Here is a 24,754-nt window from a genome sequence, read left to right on the forward strand (position 1 = left end):
TTTTAGTTAAGCCAATTCTCAGACTTCCTTTATACAGTAGAATCTTATCCATCTCTTAATAAACTGTTACACAACACTGACAACGCTAACACGATAGTATGCCTTATTATATAAAAGTTAAAGTCCCTAAATTTACTCAAATTTTCTTTAATCAGTATGTTTTTGTAAAGCCCATTCGGCTGTTCTAGCGGAATCCTAGCAATCTTTTTATGAGTTGTTATGCAACACTGACAAAGGATATATAAAGCTTTTTTAAATTTTAATTATAAACGTTTATGTTAATCCCATTATTAAGCTTTCTTTATTCAATAGAATCCTATCAAAATTTTAATCAGTTGTTATACAACACTATCAAAATACACAAAATATCCCTAATTATTACATATCTAAAGTCCTTAAATTAACCTAAATTTTGTTCAGAAGTATAATTGTCAAGCCCGTTCTTCGGCTCTTCTAGCTGAATTCTAGCCACTTTTAAATAAGCTGTTATGCAACACTGAAAAAGTAAATAAATTATATGTTTTAACTTAAAAGTTGTTGCCTTCAAACTGAACTTTCCCTTACTAATGCATACAATATTTTGCTAAGCCCATGCTTGGACTCTTTTAATCGAGCAGAACTCTAGCCAACCGTTTTTCTGCGCTGTTATCCAACACTGCCCCTAGAGTATGTGGCAGTCGTGCGCTTTTCTGCACCCGCGAACTTTTCACTTGTTTTTTATATTTCATTTTTTTCGTGGGGCGTTTACCCGAACGAAGGCGGACGTCGGAGCAGCCAAATAAAATGAAGCACATTTTTTATACAAATCGGAGTAGGAGGCGGCAGTACAGCCAGTGCACGGGCAGGGAGGAGGAGCAGAAGGAGAAGGAGGAGGCGGAGGGCAGTTGCACAGGTGGAAGAGTAGCCAAAGAAAGAGTAGCAGCAGCCGGCTGCATCAAGATGCAAGAATTGCAGTCGCAGCCGCAGCCGCAGCCACAGAGTCAACCTCAATCTGAGGCCTGGGTCAGGCGCACACGCACAACAACAACAACAGCAACAAAATATTTAAATTGATCATCTCCATTTAATAAAGGCGAAGGCCTCATCCTCATCTCCGCTGCAGTTGGTCGTGGCTGCCGCCTCGGCTGCTGCTGCCGCAAAAAAGTTCTTAACTTAATTTCGCAACGATTTTCATAATTCACCATGAACAGAACACCATCGCGGTGGTTGGTCGGTGGCTCTGCAACTGTTTTAGGTAGTTGCCCCCGCACCTGCCTTCACCTGCCGCCACCTGCTTCCACCTGCCTCTCCTCGTGACGCCCATCTGTTCAATTTCGGAGCCATCCGGCGTGTGGGGGTGTCAGGAAGTGCGGCAGAAGACTTTCTGCATGTAATTATGGTAACATGCTTTTGGCAAAGTTCTTTTTACAATACTCGCCCCAAAACAGAGTTGTCGACTTTTGCATTTAAATGGGCTTTAAGAAGAAGATTGCAACAGGGAATTTTAACAATTTTTAAGATAACGCGAGGATTATCAGAGCTAGCTGCTTTACATTTGGAATACATTTTCACTTTTGGAATACCTTCCAATATTTAACACAAAATTGAAAAAAATATTTATTTTTAAAGGTTGAACCTTGCGCCGTGGTATGTTTACATTTTTGTATGCCATTTTTAAGCCCTGAAAATTTCAGAAAGATCGGACTACAGAAACCCAAGTTACTAAAGAATGCATATCGTATTGGGCGTGTTTTTTTGTATATATGACTAAAAGAAAGCCACAAATGGTATCTATATCCACATCTAATTATATATCTATATATCTATATCCAAAAAAGTTCTATATCTATATATCTATATTCACATCCATTTCTATATATGTACCTGTATCTATATATATGACTAAAAGAAAGCCACAAATGGTATCTATATCCACATCTACTTCCATATCTATATACCTGTATCTATTTATCTCTATATCCACATATATTTCTATACCTCTATATTCGCAATTACTTCTTTATCTCTATATCCACATCTATCTCTATATCTATCTCTATATCTATATCAATCTCTATCTTTAGCTCTATATCTCAATATCTATATCTATATCTCAATATCTCTATATCTATATCAATGTCTATATCGATCTCTCTATATCTCTATCTCTATATCCATCTCTTTCCCTATCTATATCTCAATATCTCCATATCTATCTCTATATCTATATCTATATATAGTATATAGCATATCTTATGACTATAATTATTTATTTTAATCCACCTGACAACCCTGTTTCGCGCCGAGTGCAGATTGCTGCAGAGCAACAGCTCCCACTCAGAGGCAGCAGCAGCAGCAGAGCCGAGGCTTACATTGAGCCGAGCACAAGTTGATTTTTTATTACGCGGTCTACGCCTTTCATATTAAAAGACAAGCCCTGTTTCGAGTGGTTTACATAAATGAAATTAATGCGCCCAACATGAACCTGAGACCCAGGCACGCTCAGGTTGACTTGAGACTTGGGATCTGACTCGCGACTCGCGACTCTCGACTCCGACTCTCGACTCTGGAGCTAGAAGATTACAAATGGTTGCTCTCGTCTTTGGCTAATTTGACTGTCCATTGTGGCTGTAATTTGTGCGGCCTATGCAATTATGAGATAAAGTGGGAAAGTGCGCTACAATTTTCCCCTCAGCATATATAATTGCAAGATTTGCGAGACAGGGAGAGCAAAAGAGAGAGAGAGAGTAGGAGAGAGCAGGAGATAGACCACCTGCATGTGAATTTGAGACACTGCTGTAGGTACACTTAGAGAAATAGATTGCCTAATTTAATTCTAATTTTTACTACATTAACGTTCAGCAAAAAACTCAAATTGATTTTGGTAGCTAAATGTTAGGGAATATATTTTTACTTGAAATAAGTACAAGATTTCTTGAGTCGGGAAAATTCATATAATATACGCAGAAATATTTTACTTAATTAAAGCAGCTAAATACTTTATTCAATATTTACTTATTAAGCTATATCCATTTCTTTTCAAATATTAAATAATATTTGGCCTCCCCCAAAGTCAATTTATATCCTTATAAGTTATGCAAATAATATTTCGCAAATAATATATTCTTTTTAGACCGACCAAGAATTGAACATATATTGAGCATAAATAAAATCAGTTGCTTGCAACAAATTTGACTAAAACAAGGAGATCTTTTTAATGAACTTGTACCTAATTTTTCCAAGTGTAAAGATCAAAGATTAAAATTGTTAACGAGCGAGTAAAATTACAGCTAAATAGAATCGAACAACCTTTTTTGCTGAGTGTAGTTGGCAGCACTTTGCATTCGAAAAAGTCAAGATAAAAACAAAAGGAAAAACCAACCGAAAACTGTAAAAACTAATGATCTATGGCCATGCGCTGATTTTACGACCTGCAGATTATGGCCAAGTCGAAAAAAAAAGAAAAGAGAAATGAAAAACGAGAGAAAAAGCAAAAAGTCACGCACTCGGCGGCTGCGCCTGCTGAGTGCTCCTGGACCGAAGGATCAGAAATTACCTGCAAGCGGAGCTGGCGCCGCAAATCCATAACAAATGCACGAAAATCCGTTAGAAAGACGCGCAGAGATAAACCAACCGAACACGAAGGTCCTTAAACAAATAAGGACGAGCGCTCATTTCGTATGCAAGGCAGAGCTAGTAGATCGTAGCTCGTAGCTCGCTTCCTTTGCGACTTGCTGACTTTTGCCATTTCCCAGTATGATCTCCTTTGAGCAGGACTAATGATAGTAGAAACTGTTTTTCTTTACCAAGTCTTCCATTTTTCCTTTTTTTTTTGTTCACCTGAGCGCGCACTTTTCGTACACCTTTGTCCTTTGTCATCGTCTTGCTGCTTTGTCCCAGATGCCATTAATTCGTAATGAGAAAGGTGTCAACCGGCGCAAAGTCAGTTAGACAAATATTACCAGAAACGCCTCCACATGGCCAACATGGCCAGCATGGCCAAACGGCTGCAGGTTCTGCTTAAAATCAATTAGTTCGCATTCAACATATACACGAACTATCTTCAGCTGTACTAAATGCTGAACAAATATATGTTGCGATCCGCCTTTTGTTTCATTTCTTTTCAATTGTCTTGAGGGGGATCTGAAGAAGGCAGCAAAACGAGAAATGGCTGCAAATTTATGGCTCAATATGCTGCGTTCTTCCAATTGTTCTCTTTATAGACAGAGAAATGGTATTGGAGCGAGAAAAGAATATGTAGATCGAAGAAATTGAGCTGATAGAATGATGAGCAAGAAGTTCAAACTCGTTCTTCGTTGAGCAGAAGGCATTTCTTAACAGAAAAGATTATCTTTATATCTTTATCAGTTCTTAAGAAAACTTCAAAACTTAGTTTAAAACTTTGTATATTAATCGCAATATAATATCTGCCTGGCTTTTAAATGGGGCATCACGAGTGCCAAAAAAGAAAGATTCTTCTACTTCAAACTGGAAAGTCTTTCAACTGATCTTTCACAGAAATCTTCGTGGCGTTCTCTAAACAAATCATCATCAAGTTCAACTGACCTAAATAAACCAGAATTTAGGCATTTGGAATTAATTAAGAGCACTAAAGCCTATCTACAGTCGCCAATCAAGTCATTCTTCAAGTTAAGCTTATCCAAAAGATCTGCTAAATGAAGTAGGCCCCAATATGTATCAAGCGTAAAAATGCTTCTGTTTATTTCTTAGATTTTTTATCTGTTGCAAATATTATTTACTTTGCTGAATCATAGAAAAGGTTTGTGCTGATATTAAATAAGGTTTCTTCAGAATTTTAAGCAAATAAATCAAATATTAAAGAAAAGTTCGCTAGCAGCAAACATGAAAATGAAAGTTCTGCTTGTTAGATTAAATACATTCTTTGAAATCTTGAAGAACCTTAACTAAACATCAGAAATTTCAAAATATAAATTAAAATCTCTCGAAAAAACCTCCAAATGTCTCTTTTGATTCGCGAAGAATCTTTGCATTAATCTTTTCTATAAAACTCTAACAGTTGATTTAATTTTTTTCGTTGCTATTCATTAATCAGATCAGCTCGAAGATCTAGCGATCAGATCGAAGTTCAAGACCAGATCAAACATATACTAAATTAATCAGATAAATCTCGAAAAGCAGATCGTAACAAGCTCCAAGATCACAGCACTTAAAAACAATACAAGAAATTCCTCCAAGCTCCATTTGAATCTTCAAGAGAAACTTGAAGATTAGTTTCCTGAAGATCACTTGGATCTGCATCGTTGGGATTAACTTGAAGATCAATCCAAAATTCTTAAAGATTACATCTTTAGAAAGCAATATAATATATTCTTCAAAGTTCTATCTCAACCTCAAAGAAACCCTGCACAGAACAGATTCACTGAAGATCACGTGGAACTGCATTAATAAATCAACTTGAAGATTTAGTAATGAGATGGAACATCAAGATTACACACATATTAATGAGTTAATCTTGAATACCAGATTTTAATGATCTCAAAGATCACACGACTCAAAAGGAATGTAATATATATATTCTTCCAAGTTCCGTCTGGAAGAAACTCCTCACAGATCAACCTGCAGATCAGTTGAATTGAGGAGCACTTGGTGCCCATTTAAAAGCGCAGGCTTTTGTTTATTTACCAAACGACACATTTCTTGAGGGGATTCATGTCGGTGCCCAGCTTACAGTTGAAGGCCTCACTGAACTCGGGCATATTGCTGAGGGTGCCCACAACCCGGAACTCCTCGTACGCATGCACGTCCGTCTTCAGTTTGCTCAGCTTGGAGGCCGTGTCACGGCCGGTGCACCAGGTCTGGGCGAATTTCAGAAAGAACAACTGCCGATTGTTAAAGTCCACGCCGAGCAGCGGCTTCTCCAGCCACGCCTTGTTCTGAGTATGTCGCTTGTAGGCGTAATAGGCCATGCGAGCGCCAACATTATCGGCGATATTATCGCCGGAGGTCAAAGTGCCATTGGTAGCGACGCCCAACAGAATATATTTATTGTACTGCGATTCGAGGCAGCGATAGCGTGCCTTAAAGTTGCGCAAAGAGCCCGCGGACCACCAGTTCATCTTTTTGCCATCGTAGTTGAACTGATAGCAATACGAATCGAAGCCATGGGCCATCTCGTGTCCGACAATATTCCCAATGCCGGCGAACTTGAGCACCGCGGGCAACTGGACATGGTAGAGAGGCCACTGGGACATGCCGATCGTGACGAACGCTTGATTGAGAAAGTCCGCATAGTAGGCGTTCACCGTCCGCGTGGCCATCAGCTGCGGTATCAGCGCCTTATCCACGGAACGCAGGCGAATGCGCGCCCGATTCCGTTCCAATGTGGCCAGATTCTCGAACCAATCGTCCGACATTTGCAGATCCGCATAGGCGGCATCGATGAGCTCCGGATGCTGCAGCTCGTCGCTGTACCCGACCAGAAAGTCCATGGACGCCAGCTTGGTTCTAGCCTGCGATCGTGTCTCCTCGTCCAGCCAGCTGTACTGCTCCAACAGCTCATAGAACGTGTCCCGGATGTGCCGCGCCAGCTGCAGCACATCGGCGCGCCGTTCCGCATCGAAGAGACGCCCTATAAACCAGGGCAGCAGCGCGTAGTTGTAATAGGTCTCCGTGACAATGCGACAGGCATTCGACTGGCTGCTGGCATTGCGCGGACTCTGCGTCTGCCAGGTGGCATAGAACTTGAGCAGGACGCGATGCTGGACATAGGAGCGCAGCAGCGGCAGCGGCTGCTGTTCCAGAAAGTGCACCAAATCTCCGACAGACTGCAGCTGATTGTGCACGAGCCAATGTGATTGCTGCGTGCCATTGAAGGCCAAGTCGAAGTAACGTGTCCAGTTCAGACGCTCCTCCTTGTGCCGCGACAGAAACTCCGCAAGGGTCAGTTGCTCGGTTTCGTTGCGCGTCTTCACCAGCTGCGTGAGATTCCGTTCGAAGCGCGTGAGATTCTCAAAACGCTCGAGAAATTCCAGACGCTGCTGCTCGTCGGTTAGGTGAAAGTCTCTCGTCATATTCTGCAGCTGCTCGGGCTTGAAGTTGGCCAACATTTTGCTGGGCGGCTGCAGCAGGACGACAAATTTTCTCAGCGCCGTGCTGTAGTGCACCTTGAGCGGCAGCAGGGGATACAGCTCGTAGGGCGACATGAAGTTCACATAAATCCAATTCTCGCGGCTGGCGTTCTGATGATGCGTCTGGTTCGGCTGGGCATAGCGATCCTCCAGCTGGCCGGACATGAATCTCGCGTAGCCCAGCGACAAATTTGACTTCTGCTGCACGCAGCTGGCGAAGAATTGCTTGGCCTTCCAATCGGCGCCGTCCCTGGACTGATTCCTGGCCGGCTCCGTGGCATTCTCCAGATGCTGCAGCACCTGCTCATCGATGTCCTTTTGTATGGCCGAGAGCAGGCTGGAGTTGCGCTGTTGCGGCTGCAGCAGCGGCGACTGCTTCCAGCTGCCGCAGGCGTACTCGTAGAAATTCTCACAAGGATCCACGCTGCGGTTCATGATCGACAGCATAAAGCTGCCGTATTGCTCCAGCAGCTCCTCGCGATGCTCGACGCGGCGGGGCGTGGCAAAGAAGTCGCTGCTCGTATTGTTCACGAGGAGTTCAGCGGCGGCGGCGACAGCGAGAGCTGCGCCTATTGTTAACGTGGCCAACAGCGTTTTGGCCATGATTTGAATTTTGAACAACGCGCTCGGCAACTGCCGCAAATGTTCTAAACTTGGTTAGCTGCTCGCGATGCCAATTTATACGCCACGTGCAACAGGTTGAAGCGGGGCAGCGACAGCGACAGCAGCAACAACTAACTTTGGGCACTTTTTGATACCCTGCACAAGGTGGCAAATGGGGTGTGCCAGAATTTTGATAAAGTATGTAACAGGCAGCTTTTAACGAAACTGCCCAAGCCACATTTCTTTACACTTCCCAGATGAACGACCCCTTTGGCGAAAGGGTCTCATCCCAGTTCTAGAATCTTACCAAGCCGAATATAACCCAAGTTCAGAGGGTCAAAATCAGAAATATATTCATAATATATATATATACATACATTTACATATATTTACATATATTTACATATATTTACATATATTTAGATATATTTCATATTTATGCTCCTTCAGCTGCAAAAGTTTAATCAATAAAGCCAGCTCCCATCTATTCTATCTATTTATCTGCCTGATATACCCTTTGAGCTCGGGAACTATGTGAGTTATTTTTAGCAAATTTAATATCAGAGCTTCTGAAATCATATGTAATGTAAATTTACTTCGCTTTTGCCAACTTTTCGCCAACTAACGAAGAAATCGAGAAGTGAAAATTATTAAAAACGTATTTTTATACATTTTTCTGTCTATATGAAAGCAATTTTTGTGTACGATATTATGCCTGGTAGATCTAAGTTTCGAATAGTCGGATATACTTATTATAAAAGCGAGTCAATATATTGGCCTCTACAATAATACAATAATCTAAGATTAAATGGAGGAGTTCTTAAAGAAGCCATATACCCTGTATATAATAGAAGGGCAAGCGAGAGAGGGAGTGAGAGAGAGAAGCAGAGAATTCAACATTAATCAAGAATTATATATATATTTTATATATACATGTACATTTAAAAGAGTACGAATGCGTGTTTAAGCTAAGGCACAGCTACAGGGTATCTACTAGTCAGGTTTATTTACGTGATTTCTATCTCTATGTCACTGCATATCTATAAAAGGGTTACGTTTATGTGAAAGAACATATATCTGAATAGATTTAAGTCTACTGCAGGCACGTCTACAGGGTATCTGCTAGTCAGGCTTTACCCGTGTTTTCAGTATCTCTGTCTCTTTATATATATATAAAGGGTTACATATATTCAAAAGAGTCTGAATACATTAAAATCTTCTTCAATCCCAACTACAGGGTATTAGCTGGTCGTGCCTTGTGTCTGCCGCACTCATTACGCCACGCTCAGTTTGGCACGTTGATTTGGTTGTATTTTTCGAAATGTTTTTTCTGTTTTTTTTTTTACCGAAATCAAACTCATTCTTCAAACTCACCACAGAAACCACAATTAGCTGCTGGAAAAATTTATTGTTATTCTAAATCAGATTTAAGCGAATATCTTGAGCGAAATCTGCGCTCTCTTCGAACTCGAACTCGAACTCTCGGCACATTCTCCAATTAATTTATTTATTTTTTTAAGCACTTTACCCGGTTCTCTTATCACTCTTCACTTATCGTTCGGTGAGGTGAGGTCTGTTGTTGTTTTTCTTTTTTTTTTTTTGGAAGTTTTTAACCTATTTTATCGCTAATTATAGATCAGAGATTTGTTTTGTTTGTATTTTGTTTGGTCGAATGTCACATGTTAATGACCCCATTCGAAATAATAGCCGCAATTATAATGCAAAACATTTCTAAATGAATTTCAACTTTGCTTTTGGCTTTTGATTTCAATTTTTCTGTAATATTTATCTCTAAAAAAAAAACTTTTGTGAAAATTGATACATTTAAATTCGGAAATTGTCATTATTATGTTTATTATTATGCAATTAAATAAGCTAAAACTTCTTCGTGGAACTCTAAGCTTAGAGTAAAATTTTGAATATATTTTTTTGGGATTGAATGGGATTTTTTTTAAATATAATTAAATTTCTGACTTTTTTGATTTCTTTTGAGACATATTGCTTTTGCATTTCTCTTTTGTACGGCATCCATAACGTTTTACTGGCAGCGCAGCTTGGCGAACGCAAACATGTAAAAAGACTTTTCTATATTTAAAAAATTTAAAAACAAGCCTTAAGTTCTATAATTAAAGACCTTTTTAAATTGTCACCTAGTCGCTGGTCTCTACCCGGAACGTTTCACTGGCTGCTATAGTTTGTAAAAAGACTTTTCTATATTTTAAAAGTTAAAAAAAAGACTAGTTTTATATTGCAAGACCTTTAAAAAATAAAATAATTCTGTTTACAAAAATTGTATAATATTTTGACCCAAAAGTTCTACCCGGAACGTTTCACTGGCTGCTAAACTTCATAAAGGATATTCAAATAAATATTTGTCTAAACGTCAACTATTTCCATAAGCCCATTGTAAGCGTAAGCATCCCTTTTGTTTACATTACTCTATGTCTTTTATTAACCGCTGCCCGCTCTCAATTATCATTTAATGCGCCTCTCTTTGCGCTTCTCATGCCCATTGTATTCCAGTGCCAAGTCATCAGCTACTGTTTGCCCTGGCTAAGCCGTGTGAGATCATTTCATTTGTGTGTTAACCTAATGCATTTGAAGCTCTCTAATCGTAATTTCATGAATGAACGAAAAATGCCACGTCTAGAGGGACTAATGATGCATGGAAAATACCAATTCCAGTTGCGCTGACCACAAAATACTCATTAAAGCAACAAACGATTATTGTTAAAAAAAAAAACCTTTGAATAATTAGAGTAGATCGGCAGCCAAATCCACATCTATATATAGTTATAATAATAGAGTTGTCTTATGGTATTTCGTTGATTTATGAGCTAGCTAGAACAAAGCTGAAAAATGCGGTCTGGAGCTGGTAAATCGCATATGAAACCAGGAAGTCACGACGACAAACGGCGACACGCGACAACAACAAATTTTTGGCATAATAAGGAAAATATTAGTTAACATTTAACCCGACACGAAGGGGAGGCGTGTCGTGTGCCCGACACGCGCATCTTAAAGATGCAAAAAAAAGGGTTACGCAAAGGGTTGCGAGGGTTGACAGGATATTTGCCGGGCAGCTGCGGGGAAAGTGTGCTACGGCTTATGAAATGGAAATGCGTGCCAGAAGCGAGCGCCGGGGGGAAAGTGATTTTGTTTTCCTTCAAAAAAAAAACATATATATACACATAGAAAAAACGAAAAGTGGGGCGTGGCTGTGCTGACTTTTAATTACGCCTGCCGAATGCCTGTCAAGGCAGCTCAATGCCTCTGCCAGTCAAGGTGAGCTCCTGTCAGCAGAAAAAAAAACACACACACATTTCAATTGCTGAAATAAAGATCGAAAGGTGAAAGTTGTGCATTGTGCCAAAACGTATTTGACAGGCTATACATGCGCATACACTCAGCGAAATTTATTACTAATAACAGCCAAGCAGGACATTTTTACTAGGGGAACTACTTGACATGATAGTTAAGCGAAGAAATATTTGTTCTTCAATTGAGTTAAGTTGACTGAAACAAATACGCTTTAAATAAGTACTTTAATATGTTACCTAATCTAAGAAACATTTTAACTAGATGAAAATCCAAGCAACGTTTTAATTAAATGCAAATTCATATGATCAATATTTTTTTACTTAATCAAAGACTTTCTTTCTTTCTTTTTTTATATTATGCATGTTTTTGTCTTAATGCCAGCCTTTTCTGCAGAATAAATGTAAATTCTTTTAAAATAAAATCATGTTCTGCCTTTCTTTAAATAAAATAAAAACACCTTTAAAGGTATTTTTTCTTAATCAAAGAAATTTTAAAAGCAATGACAATAATTTTGTATTAATAGAAGCTTTTTTTCTTTAATTAAATACTAAGAAAATTAATTTAATATTATATTTTCTTAAAGTCTCCCAACAAGCATTATAAGAAGAATTCGAGAATTTATTTCTCAAATTTTCCAGAATTTACTTCAACAAGTAGCTTATGCTAAGTCCAAGCATTTTTGTACTTAATTTAAGAATATTGAATTCGAAATTGCACGTCAATTTTAAAGTGCAAAATGATGGAAATTAAATACCTATCTAACTAAACATATGGATAGAAGACAAAATTGGGTACTCAAGGAAAATAAAGGGATATTATAAACTACGTCTTTTCGCTGAGTGTATTATAAAAAACAGTTGCCAATTGCAATTGCAGCACATCCTGCGTGGCAGCTGCGGCCACGCGGCCACAGTTAAAAAACTGAAAATTAAATCCTTTTTTCAGGCTCAATTTGTTGCAGCTCCTGGCTGCAGCTCCTGGCCGGGGCCTGGCCCGGTCCTGGCCTGGTCCTGGCCTGCAGCTTAAGGCAAGCTGCGCCAACTAAATCGAGCGCTCCAACAAAGGACGACCCCCGCTTATTCCAGGTTTTTTGGCGGTTTATATCCTTCCATTTTCCTTTCTTTATTATTTTTTTTTTTGGCATTGTTACATTGCGATTACTTTACCTGCAACACGGCGATTAACACGCAACCGCCGGCACATCCTTTACCGGCATCCAGAGCTACCTGGAGCCAGCCTCAGCCTCAGCCCCTGGTCGTCGAGTTCCTATTTTTAGCTGGCTGCCTTTATTGCTTTCTTATATGCGCTTTGATTTCTATTGCGGCAATATCCTTTATCCTTTGTGCCATTGTTGCATGCACCGGCTGGCAAACACATTAGAGTTGCAACCGAGCCGAAGCAAAAAGAAGAAGAAGGATGTGCGTGCGGGGGAGGGGTGCGAAGCTAAAAGTGACAGCATTGCAGCATCTAAAGATCCTTTAACGATTTTCAATTCAATTCCCCAATATTACAACTATTTTTACAGAATGTCTCCCTTTCTCTCTCTCTCTCTTTCTATATGTCTACCTTCCTCTCTCTATATCTCTCTCTTTTATAGGATCTTAACGGTTTACAGTTTTTCATTTTTTCGCTTTGAAAACACTTTTAAAAATATTTTTAATGAGACCACACACAGCGTAAACTATAATTCTATATGTATTCTTTATATCGAAATTGATTTAAATATATATATATAAATTTATTAAATAATATTTAAACACAGCCAAAAAATACCAAAAATTATCACTCAATCGATATATTTTAAAGCTAAGAAAACTGAAAATTGTGTCAAAATTTAAGTTCATCTTGAACTTGAACTGAAAATGTAATAGAGAGATTTAAAAAAAAAACCCCTTAAGACGCAGTTAAAGATTTGAACTTCAAACCATAACAAATATGGTCTTGCATTTTCACGGTAAACTTAAATATAGAATGTGTGAAAAATCACATTTGTTATCAGGAGTAATAATAAATTTCAGGGCCCCTTTATCCAATACCCCTTTAAAGCGTCAAGTTTCAAACCCTCAACTTCAGAACTTCAGACGAGCCTTTTTCAATATGCAATACAAATATGGTCTCTAATTTTCAAGGGGGTTCGATCCTCAATCTTCTTTGTCAATGTGCCGAGGCTTAGCCTTGGGACAAACTCTTATATAAATAATAAATAAATATAAATTAACATATAATACATCAACTTAAATATGGAACGTAGGAAAGCCCAAGCACATACTATATAGTATATAATCCTCCATTTTTCTTGCCTTAAATAATCATCAAAATATCCTAAATATAAATACTATTCAACACCCCCTATAGCCCCTTAATAGAGATACAATGGGCGTGTCCCGGCACGCTTATCGCCATGCAACGCCCACGCAAATGTTCAGATTTTCCTCTTTCTGTTTTTTTTTTAATTTTTTTCAAATACAAATTTTACAACAGATTGATAATCAATCAAAGTCATAAACGAATCGAAAGGCGATCAAAACTGATTAAGCATTAGGCATGTTCTTTTTTTTTAGAGAGAGAAGAAGAAAATGGCGTGCAACCCCCTGACGACACGTACTGAATTGGGCAGTGCGTTTTTCACTAGTTTCGCGTTGCATTGAGCCTAAAAGGCGTAGCCGGGCCCAATAATGATGAGTAATTGATAGTGACATAAACGCAACTAGCCGAGCAATATGCCATCTGGTTTAGGTAAATCTGGCTAAAGGGTGCTTGGGGGGGGGAGGGGTGCTGCAGGGGGTTGGCCCTGTTTAATAGGGGTAGTTACGCGGCGCCAAGTGCGGATAATGATGATGTGCAACCCTTTACGCCTAGTTAATGCTCGCCTCTTTTTTTGGGTAAAAAATAGCAAATTCTCACTTCATTTTTGTGTCTATAAAAATGCAATCATTTGTCGATGCCCTGTAAGCATTAAGGGGGGAACAAAGGGTGTCATGATTGCGAAAAGATTTATGGAACAGGCGGGAGAGTGTGTCTCCGACAAGCTGAGTCTATTCAGAGGTTCGCCCGTGAGTCTCGGAGTTTATAACAGAGATCTATGCTTTAAATTATAAATATTTATTCTATTCAATCTTGAATAGTATTGTAGTATTTTTACAATATTTCCCAGTATTAGCGTAATATCGTGGTAAGGGGCATGCAATTTAGGGTTCAAACTCTCGAGTAGACAGAATTTTCGATAATATGTGTAGAAGAAGAAGTCTATTAGAGAGCTGTCTTCTTTATATTATAACTACTTATTCTATTCAATAAAAATTTGAATAAATATCCTAGTATTTTGCAATATTTCCCGGTATAACAATATGCATATGAATAAGATGCACAAAATTTAGGGTTCAAACTCCTGAGAAGACAGAATTTTCGATAATATGTTTAAAAGATATTAAAAAACTGTCTATTTAAAATTATAAATATTTATTCTACGAAATAAAAACATGAATATATATTCTAGTATTTTTACAATATTTCCCAGTATTATCCCAATACCCTGGTAAGGGGAAATTTAGGGTTCAAGCTCCAGAAAAAGACAGAATTTTTGTTAATATTTACAGATGAGAGCTTGCAGTTCGGCTTGGCTCTAACAACAGGGTATTGATAATATAGATGAGTGCTTCCAGTTCATTTTGGCGCTTTTAGCAGGGTATTCGCTAGTCGGGCACTCTCGACTGCTGCAACCCTTTCGATGCCACCTTAATATGTGCGTGATATACCCCTTCTCTTTGATTTATAGCCATGCCAAGCTGTCGCACGAAAACAATGCCAAGTCCCTGGTATATGCGGCCCATTGGATATCATAATTATGATAACAACAATAAGGACGCCGAATTGTTGAACTATGTGGCAACCGGCCAGTCAGCGTTGCCACCCTTTGGCCTCGATATCGGACTGGGGCTGGGTGTCGGTCTCGGTCTGGGCCTGGAGCCGCAGACATGTCTGCCATATTTTGGCCTCGAAATGCCGTCCACAGCAGCCGTCACGGCCAAGGCGCACAAACTGCTGCCGGAGTTCTTGATACCGCTGCACGAAATCATGTTTCAACATCATTATCAGCAGCAGCAGCAACAACAGCAGCAGCAGCAACAACGGCAGCCCGTGGCAACGACAGCGGCAACAGGAAGCACAATGGGCACATTAATTAATAGTCTGCCTGGGCTAACGTATGCCAAAACAGAGACATTTGCCAGCGCCAGTTTGTATGCTACAAAGTCGTTAACCCCACAGCAACAGCAGCAGCAACAGCAGCAGCAGCAACAGCAGCAGCAGCCACCTGCCCCATGTGGCATGCCCCAACGACCGCGTCAGAATGGCGAACAGCAGTTCGTGCGTCATTTTCACGAACGGGATCGACTCATACGCGAGCATCAACTGCAGCAGCAGCGACTGCGTGATTTAACCGACGACGACGACAAGGACGAACAGCAGCAACAACAACAACAACAACAGCAGCAACAACAGCAACAACAGCAGCAACAGCAGGTGGAGCTGAAGCCGACGGGCCATAACAATCATTGGCATGGTGTCGTCTATGATGGCAATGGCAATGCCATGACAGCAACTCCCAAGCACAGCAGCAACAACAACAGCCACAACAACAACAACAACAAGAGCAACAACAACAACCCGGCAACAGCTGCAACAGCCTTCGCCTTGACACTGCCCCAACCAGAGGTTGTTGCTGCTGCTGCTTCGCACAAGCAGTTCCGCATTTACGAGCACTCAAATGGTCAACTTTGTTGCGATGGCAACCCTGCCAGCCCCACAGCAGCAGCCGCAGCAGCAAAAGCAGCAACAACATCTACAACAACAACAACAATGAACAAAGGTAAGTTTACGGCTTTCGCTTGCTAATTGATTTCGTCTCGGGTCTCAGATTTAGCTATTTATATTGCATGTACAAATAATATATAATAATATATTATTACGAGCAACTATTAGCCGGCTTTGCTCGGACAAAGCTTTTCTTTTATTTCACATACTCCTCTTTCATGATTAGTTGAATATAATTTGAATAAATCTTTGTAAATCAATTAAATCAATTTAAGGCGTATTTTCGACACAACAGTAAAAAATTCAGCTTCTTAGCTCTTAGAGTTTGGGCTGTGCGTTGATCGTCAGTCAGTCAATCAATCAATCAGTTACAATATATAGGAAGTTTATATTTAACGTCTGTTATATGTATGGACTTAAGATTTCCCGTAAATTCAGTATGAGAACATAATATTTGATTGTTTGAGTAAATCTTCAATCAATCAATCAGTCAGTCAACCAATCATTAAGCCAAAATAACTTGATATACATAAATATGTAGCTTCTATATAGCTTTAAATTAATGTATGAACTAAAGATTCAATTTAATTGCTTGAGCTGATCATCAGTCAATCAGTCAGGCAGTCAATCAATCAGTCAACCAAAACATCTCTATATATAAAACTAGGTAGCTTTTATATAGCTTTATTTGAATGTATAGGCCCAGAATTCCGCCTAACATTAATTTGACTACATCAAATTCGATTGAAGGAGTTGATCATCAGTCACTCAATCAATCAATCAATGACTCAGTCAGCCAAAACAACTTTATACTTCTCAGTACTCAACTAGCATATAGCTTTACACGTTTAGTATGGGCTTTACTTTAGTTTGGGTACATTGAATTTGATTGACTGAGTTGCTCATCAGTCATTCAATCAGTCAGTCATTTTCAAAGAAGCTGTTGTCCTTCGACTGATTTCTCTGCACTTTCCTCAGCCCAGTTGAAAGCATTTTAGAGTCCAGCAAATCAAATTGAAGCAATGCATAACATTTCCATCCAAGAACCTTGAATTTAGCCGACCCCAACTACCCCCAAGAAGCAACCCCCCCCCCCCCCCCCCTGTCCTAAACCTACCCGCACAGCAAAACTTTCAACTCAATTACAAGCGCTTCACTTAATAGAATCCATGTCGAGGCATGTTCAGCTAGCCCCATGCGATACACCTTGCCGGACATTCGCACCACATCAACACACACCCCCGGCAGATGTGCGTGTGTGTGTGTGCTGAGGTGTGTGTGTGTGCGTGTGTGCGTGTAACCCCAAGCAACACACAAACTCCATTTAAAATCACTAAAATATTAATAAATTGCACAAAAGTGCGAACAAAATATGCGTGAAAATTCTCAAGTGCGAGCAACTAAAAAAAAACCTCGAGAACAACTTTATTTAATGGAATTTAAAACCACTTTTCAGTGGGTGGCGCCCATTCGGCAGCGGGTGGCAGCGGGTGGTTGCGGCTGCCTCGGGGCGCACGGCAAAAAAAAAAACGAATTCGAACCACAATTGCATGAGGTAACCTTTGACATGGCACGGCAAATAAAGCGAAACGCACCCTTAGAAAATTCTAAAAAGAAAATCCGGAAAAAAAGAAAAGCTCACGCTGGTGTCAATACCAACTGTGCCCGTGCAGGTCCTGAGCTGCTTATGGCCAATTGAGCGCACCCCCGCCCCCGCCCCCGCCCCGCCCTCCTTGACACCCTGCTGGCAAATCCAATAAAATCGCTTTACAAGCTGTAAAGCAAAGATCATAAATCCCATTTGCCTTACAACAAAAACAAAAAAGTGAGTTACATTTTTAAATGTACTTTTTTATGTATATTTTTAAAGATGGTTTTTGTAATGGCGGCTTTTTTAAGGGTAAGATTTGCATAAAGGGTTGGTAATAAACAAAAATGGCAGGCAGAAAATGATTTGAAATTTTAGAAAAGAATTAAGGCGTATTTTTTTAAGCTTCTCTTTGTTTATCTACTACTATGAAAATTTTTTTAATAAGTACGTAGTACTTTTTATGATTTTAAAATAAATATGACTTTTTATATATTAAATAAAAATATATTAATAATAAATATATAAAATAAATTCAATTAAATGACTGAAATAGTTAAATAAATAAATAAAATTAATATATTGTATATAAAATGCATAAAATAAATAAAATAAAATAGTATTAATAAAATAAACAAATAAAATAAAAAAAAATTAAAACAAATAAATAATAATATAATAAAAAATATTAATTCAATATGGTTTAGCTATAAAATTAAATAACCTAATTGTATAATACTTTTCATATAAAATATTTTTTTTATAATTTCTTTTTAATATGTATTTTTTATACATTTTATTATATGAATGTCAATATATTTTTATATTTTCTCATTCTTGTTTTTTGAATGGCGTCGCCTTCATAAGGGTTAGATTTGCATAAAGGGTTGGTAGCAGAAAATATCAGCCCGAAAAACTTTGAGAAAAATTTGAAATAATCTCAATATAAAAATTTTGAAATATTTTGTGTATTCACAAAGGGTTGCTAACAACAAACAAAAAAAAAAACTAGCTATAACGGTAAGAAAACTTCTCAAAATTGTGAGAAAATTTGGCGAAAATTCCGTTAGATTGGCAAGGGACAAAACCGTAGTTAATCAAGCGGCCTCTTTTTTCTTACCCTCGCACCCTACCGAAAAAATCACAAACAAACAACAAAAAATCACCCAAAAAATAGGCAAGAAAAAAAAATCACCCAAAAAATAAGCAAGAAAAAAGAAATCACCCAAAAAAATTGCATTGTTCAGGTCGAAAAAAAAAAAGTAAACCAAGAAAATTTCAATTTTGCCCATTTTTATGAATTTCTCAATTTTTTACATTAAAAAATTGCGCATTATTGACGCGCATTCGGAGTTTAGGGGTTGCTCAGGGATTGCTACCCTAGAGAGGGAGAGAGCGAGAGAGCGAGAGAGGGAGAGAGAGAGAGAGGGAGTGAGAGGGAGAGGCAGAGAGCGCCCCGCACAAGTGGCTAAGCTGTGCAGGATCTTTGGTAATCCTTGACAATGATCCTCAATTTTTACCCTTGAGTTTCTTTACAAATTTTTTTTCCGTTTTTTTCGGCCTGTTTTCGGCGCGCAATTTTCTTCACAGATTTTACAATAAAATCAAGGAAAATGCAGCGCAGATTTTTGTTTTTTTCTCTTCCCATTTTTGTTTTGGGGCGAAGGGTTGCATTTGACAGCAACATTTTTTGTGGCAAGTCGAATTCAATAAACATTAATAAATAACAGAGGAGAATGGAAGAGAATTCAACACAATTTGGGAATTGGTTTAAGTGGAAAGAGGCAGAGCGAAGACGGCGCTAAAATGCGGAAGTAAAGGGACAATTTTTGTTGTTCTTTATTCTTGAGGTTTGCCTTTGATTTCCTATCGAATGTGCCTGATTTTTATCCAACATTTGGCGCGCTTTTTTTTCAGCAGTTGAGCAAAGACATGTGCGAGAGAATTTGTTAAGCCTTTGGCATTTAGTTCTAGAATGTGAAAACTGACGAGCCGGAAGCCTTTAAAACTTAAAGCAAACCCAAATTAAAGAAATCTTTGCAGACAGTTGCAACCCTTAAAGAGAAGAAGAAGCAGCTGCAAATAGAGACTCGAACTAGTCTCATCTTATTTGCTCAACGCAAATTGGGTTGTCATTTTAATGCAACAACTCGAAGGCAACGCAACCCACTGAATTGTTCGCTTCCCCTGGCTGTGCCTTTTTCATGCAAAGTGCGTCCCTTTTGCGATGCTGCCAAGCGTTTATTTTCTTGATTAATTTCAATGTTTTTGGGGCAAAACTTTGTTGCTGCCCCCTTTTTGTGGCATATTTACATGCGTTCGTCTCCCTGTGTGTGTGTGTCTCCCTCTCTCTCTCTCTTACTCTCCCTCTCTCGCCCTCTCTCGCCCTTTTCTCTGCCCGACTCTGTCGAGAGACTGCGGACTGTCTGTTTTTGGCAAATAATCAAATTGCCCAGACACTGGTCACTGCAGATTGTTTATCTTTTGTTTCAGCCCGTGACAAGTTTAATCAGGCTACGTGCAGAGGACAGGACGCAGCGCTTTCGCAGGACACAGGACACGCAGCCAAAAGGATAACTATTGAAATTAGTTGCCAGCCAGTTGGCTCGGTTGTTCGGTTTTTCCCGCAAAAACGCAAAAAGGGGGCGCTTTATACGCAGATTCTCTATTGATTTTCCGACTCGTTTTTCTCTGCTTTTTCCACTTAAATCATTTTGGCACTTTAATGCTGCCAGGCAGAACGCGAGACAAGGGGAGAGCGGACGAGGCGGTGGGTTCGTCCTGCGGTCAGTCATATCCTGCTCGAGTCCAACATTAATTTTGCAGTTTTAATTAAAACATTTCGAGACACACAAGCAGCCCGGCGCATATTTTCCTAGACTTTTCTAATTTCTTCTTTTGCCTATACCCTGTACGCATGGAAAGTGAACGACAATAACACAGGGTATATTGCAATTGGGTAAAGCTAGTTAGCTGCTAAAGCGTATATATTTCAGATGAGCAGCAAAAGTCGAGTTGTTATGGCCATGTTTTCCCTTTCGTGCGATCTCGAGGAATATAAGGGCTAGCTTCTTCTGACTTAAGTATGTGAAATCTCGTTTATCATGCTCAACTCAAGTATCTTTATTTCTGCGATAACATCTTTCATTTGTCCGAAATTGATAAATATCGATTTATAGTCCCGACATATCGGCGCATATCTCAGACATTACAAAGGTTGTAAGCATCATATTCTATATAAGAGTTCTAGCAACTTTTACTCTTTGTACGCTTTGCCCCTCGCAAGTATAATTGAAATGTTATATATGTTACATCTCACTTATATATAGCCTGATTTTTGGTATATGACACATAAGTACATGTACATATGTCATCTTTAAGATTCTTTAAATGTCATAAAGATCGGACTTTACAGTCCGAACTTATTAAAGGATAAACATTTGACAATGTGAGTTTGAGGGACTCGTGTGCATAGAATAAAGTTAGCTTTCTTCTGATAACAGCTCTGCAGCTAGTTACAGGGTAACTTATAGTCGCGCAGGCTCATTTTCTGTGAACTGTTTTCAAACAAAAGCCACAGCCGGCGCTGCAATCCAAGTTGCAGTCCTTTCTGCCCACTCATAATCATAAAATGTATGCGCTGTCACCGAGGCAGCGCCCCCCCCCCCCCTCCACACCCCTAGCCCCTAGTCGCCTCCAACCCCCTACCCCGTACCACCACCCACTTCCGCCCTTCCCGTAGCTGTTTCTTGTGCACATATCGCACGTCGCTTGCAAGTGGCAAATGCTCTCGAGTTTCTCCTTTTGCAGTGCTGCAAAAACGTTTCCCCCCCCCACAAACCCAACCCCAGCCCCAACACACACACACACTCACACACACGCACACACAGGACATTGCTTCCTTATATAGAAAACAACAAAAAATAGCAAGAAGAAGAACAACACTTTTTGTAATTATTCCCCAACTCTCGGCCCTCAACAACTGCGCTGATGTTTATATGAATGGGTTTTGTGTTTATATAATATTCCAACAAAATGCTCCATCTTGAGCGATTCTCAGTACTGATTTTAGGTACAATGACAGCCCATAATTGTATATATGTATATATATGTATATGAATAGGAAGACTTACTTTGAATAAAGTGCTCGCTGTGCAGGAATTACGTTTGCAGTTTACGTTTATTTGGAGGAAAAACCTTGTCGTTGTATTTATCTAAAAATAAAAAGAATTAAAATTTAAAAATTAAAGATTATAATTTGAATATAATCGCATAGAATTCATTGGACTAATTGAAACCATATATTAGACAAATTAAAAAAAATATTATACAGTTCTAGAATAATTTCAATTATTTGCAATCAAATTTAACATATAAACAAATTTCATATATTTAAAGAGCATAATTAACATTTAATGAATTCTGTCGTACTATTTCATAGAGTTTTTCATAATTTCTCTGCCCAGAACTATTTAAAAATAGAAGACAACAAAATATTATACAAAATTTAAGTTTTAGAAGTTATAACTTTCGATTCCTATAACTATTTAATACCCCTGGGGTTTATTTAAAAAATTAACAGAAATAGTTATGAAAAAAATAACATTATAATTAATAATAAAATTATTGAATAAAATAAATAACTAAAATTATAGTACAAATAATAGTGAAAGAATAATCCTAAAATGCAAAAAAATAAAATATCCCCAACCTCCTTAAGAAATCTCCCATAAAAGCATAGACGTACCATACACACACATGCATGTGTACATATACATACATATGTAAATAGAATTGCACACATCTGCATTCTGCTCAATTCCTCCCATTTATATACTAATGCACACACACAGACACTCATGCATATATGCTCCATGTAAAGCCCAATAAGCTCAAACACCTTTACACGCTCACACACACACACACACACACACAACATCTTAATTATGATCTATGTACTTGAGTGCAATAAGAGAATGCAGGGAATATGCAAAAGAAACAGTTAACGGCAACTGCGCAACGTCGCAGCGCTGCCTGCATATATGCATATGTATGAGTGCATGCATATAAAAGAGAGAGAGAGAGAGAGAGAGAGAGAGAGAGAGAGCGAGCGAGTGAGCACTGGCCACACCCATTTCACTCAAACTCTATGCTAATGCACAAAAATGTGCAGGGGAAGCAGAAGGTGCAGAGCAGGCGGCAAACAATGACAACAAAAGTCTAATCAGAATGCAGGCAACACAAACAACACGACAGCCGAATACGTTCCACACTCACTCAACAGCTCTAACGGTGCAGGGTTGATGCGCTCGAGTTTCGAGTTTGAGTTTGAGTTTGAGCGCAAAGCTGTAAACAAATGTGTGCCAGAGAGTGAGTGTAAAAGGCAACAAAGAAAACTAGGCAAAAGGAGAAAAAAAAAAACAGTAAAGCAACAAGAACAACTACGACTGCTGCTGCAAATCATAAAGCATGCACTCACACACACACACACACACACGTACACAGTGCTATCTCAGCCGGCAGCGAACGTAACTGCAGCGGCAGCAGCATTTTGTACCGTTTGTCGCTGGCTCGTTTCGTCGTTTCAGTTGCATTCGGCAAGCGAACGAAGTCGGTTCGGCACATTCACATTCGAAGGCAGTCGCAGCCGCCAATTGTTGTCATTATTGTTATTAATTATTTAAATTGAAAAACTAGCTGGCAACACTGCGCGCGCTCGCTGTGACTTGCAAATTACGTAGCACATTTGACAGCTCTCACATTTACATAAAAAAAAAAAAAAACGAACCAGTGCCAAAGTGAAATTGTGTGAAATTTTGTAAATGCAGAAAATCATATATTCATAAAAACAAAAAAGGAAAAACAAGAAAAACTAAAAATGATGGTGCTACAGCAGCAACAGCAGCGCCGCTTGTGGGATGCCTCCAAAACAACAACAAACGCAACAGCAGCCGCAGCCGCCGCCGCCGCCGCCGCAGCAGCAACAACAACGCAAGCAGAGGCCGCGGCAGAGGCCAGCAACAAATTGGAATTGGATAATGTGGCCGCAGAGCGAAGCGTGCGTCTCATCAAGCAGCGCAAGGATCATGAAAACTCATGTAGGCAAAAACACACAATTTTCAATTAATTAGCATAGATATTATTGGGCTGCCAGGGTTGCCACGTGAGCGAACTTAACGCTAGCTTATCGCGGCGTTGCCAGCTGCAGCTTTGAAGCTTAGCTTGACTCTTGACTGAGCTCTGCTTTACGCTTTATTGAATACTTGTTGTGTGTTCAAATGTTTTGTTGTGATTTTTTAGTTAATTAGGTTTAGTTAAAAGCTCCTCAATAGCTTTCAAGCTTAATCTTGTGTCTTTCTAAGCTGTAATTAGAATTGTTATGGATTTTTTTGAAAATTTACTTAAGTCCTTTTTGAGTTATTCATATTTTTTATATTAGAAATGACATTAATAATGAATTAATTTTGAACTATTTTGCTTAATTTTGTTTATGCAAAAATATTTAAGGCTTTTAGCTTAAAGGTTTGATTTAAGTTTTTGTTTAAAAATATTTTAGTAATTTTTAATACTTCAAGGTTTACATTTACTGAAGATTGATAAAACTGATTTAACTTTTGGGCATTCGAAAGTTTACTTAACAATATATGAACAATAATAGAAAGGAAGAAAAATGAAAGAAGAAATAAAGAAAAAAAAGCTTTCAGGCGCAATAAAAGCTTTATAACTTTTGCAGTTCCCATAAAACTTAGATTAGTTTCATGTATTAACATAATGGAGACTATAAAATTAATAATTTTTCTTACGATTTGATATTTACTGAATTGAAAAATGTTAAAGCACATTAATGAGCTTTTTGCATTTTACTTCTTTTGGGTTATAATATAAAGCTTTAATATATTTATATAAATTTATATCGAATTTAGAACTGAAACCAAGAGCTTTTAAGTACTCAAAGTTTTCGACGCCTTTTTAAAGCTTGACTTATTCTCATGAAAACTCAGAGAAAAACTTGTCCATGCTAAAACCTTAGTTTAGGCTCTTATATATATTATATAAGAAACAGTTTATGCCTATAATAACTCGTTGTCAAGTCTTTGACCAACTTTGAGACAACCTTCTACCTCCACCTGTGGCTTTCACTTTCGGTAAAACTGTGAAGGAAAAACTCAACTGGCAACCAAATGCCGCCACAGCTGATTACAAAAGACGCACGCCCGCACCTATTGAATTGTGAGCCATAGAATTTCCATTTCCATTTCCATTTCCATATCGAGATCTACAATTTCATGGCATTTGCTATAGTTTTGATTCGGCATCATGAGCTGCATCTCCTGCTGCTGCT

The 24,754-nt window shown here is 38.8% G+C and overlaps 2 protein-coding genes across 4 annotated transcripts in view; one reads left to right on the forward strand and one right to left on the reverse strand.

The window, feature by feature from the left end:
• pdm2 (POU domain protein 2) overlaps positions 1-24,754 on the forward strand; it is a 44,053-nt gene that overhangs the window by 7,889 nt on the left and 11,410 nt on the right. The window contains exon 2 of one of the 3 annotated variants that reach the window (XM_064681281.1): positions 14,788-15,879. The exons of 1 other annotated variant lie outside the window; for it this stretch is intronic. In XM_064681281.1, the coding sequence (XP_064537351.1) occupies positions 14,788-15,879 (1,092 nt within the window). Of the gene's footprint in view, positions 1-14,787; positions 15,880-23,224; positions 23,511-24,754 lie in introns of those variants that run through there. One more of the 3 variants, XM_064681283.1, reaches the window with a different exon arrangement.
• Positions 5,640-7,691, reverse strand: Nepl7 (Neprilysin-like 7). Its single transcript, XM_064681231.1, has one exon. The coding sequence runs from the start codon at positions 7,689-7,691 to the stop codon at positions 5,640-5,642; it is 2,052 nt and encodes a 683-aa protein (XP_064537301.1).

Source organism: Drosophila montana, unplaced genomic scaffold, assembly GCF_035044405.1.
Source record: "Drosophila montana isolate Dmon_TW-CO22-7 unplaced genomic scaffold, ASM3504440v1 contig_2192_1, whole genome shotgun sequence".
Classification (NCBI taxonomy): domain Eukaryota; kingdom Metazoa; phylum Arthropoda; class Insecta; order Diptera; family Drosophilidae; genus Drosophila; species Drosophila montana.

Coding starts and splice junctions, on each gene's coding strand:
- Nepl7 (XM_064681231.1), bottom strand. CDS start 7,691: ATGGCCAAAACGCTGTTGGCCACGTTAACAATAGGCGCAGCTCTCGCT.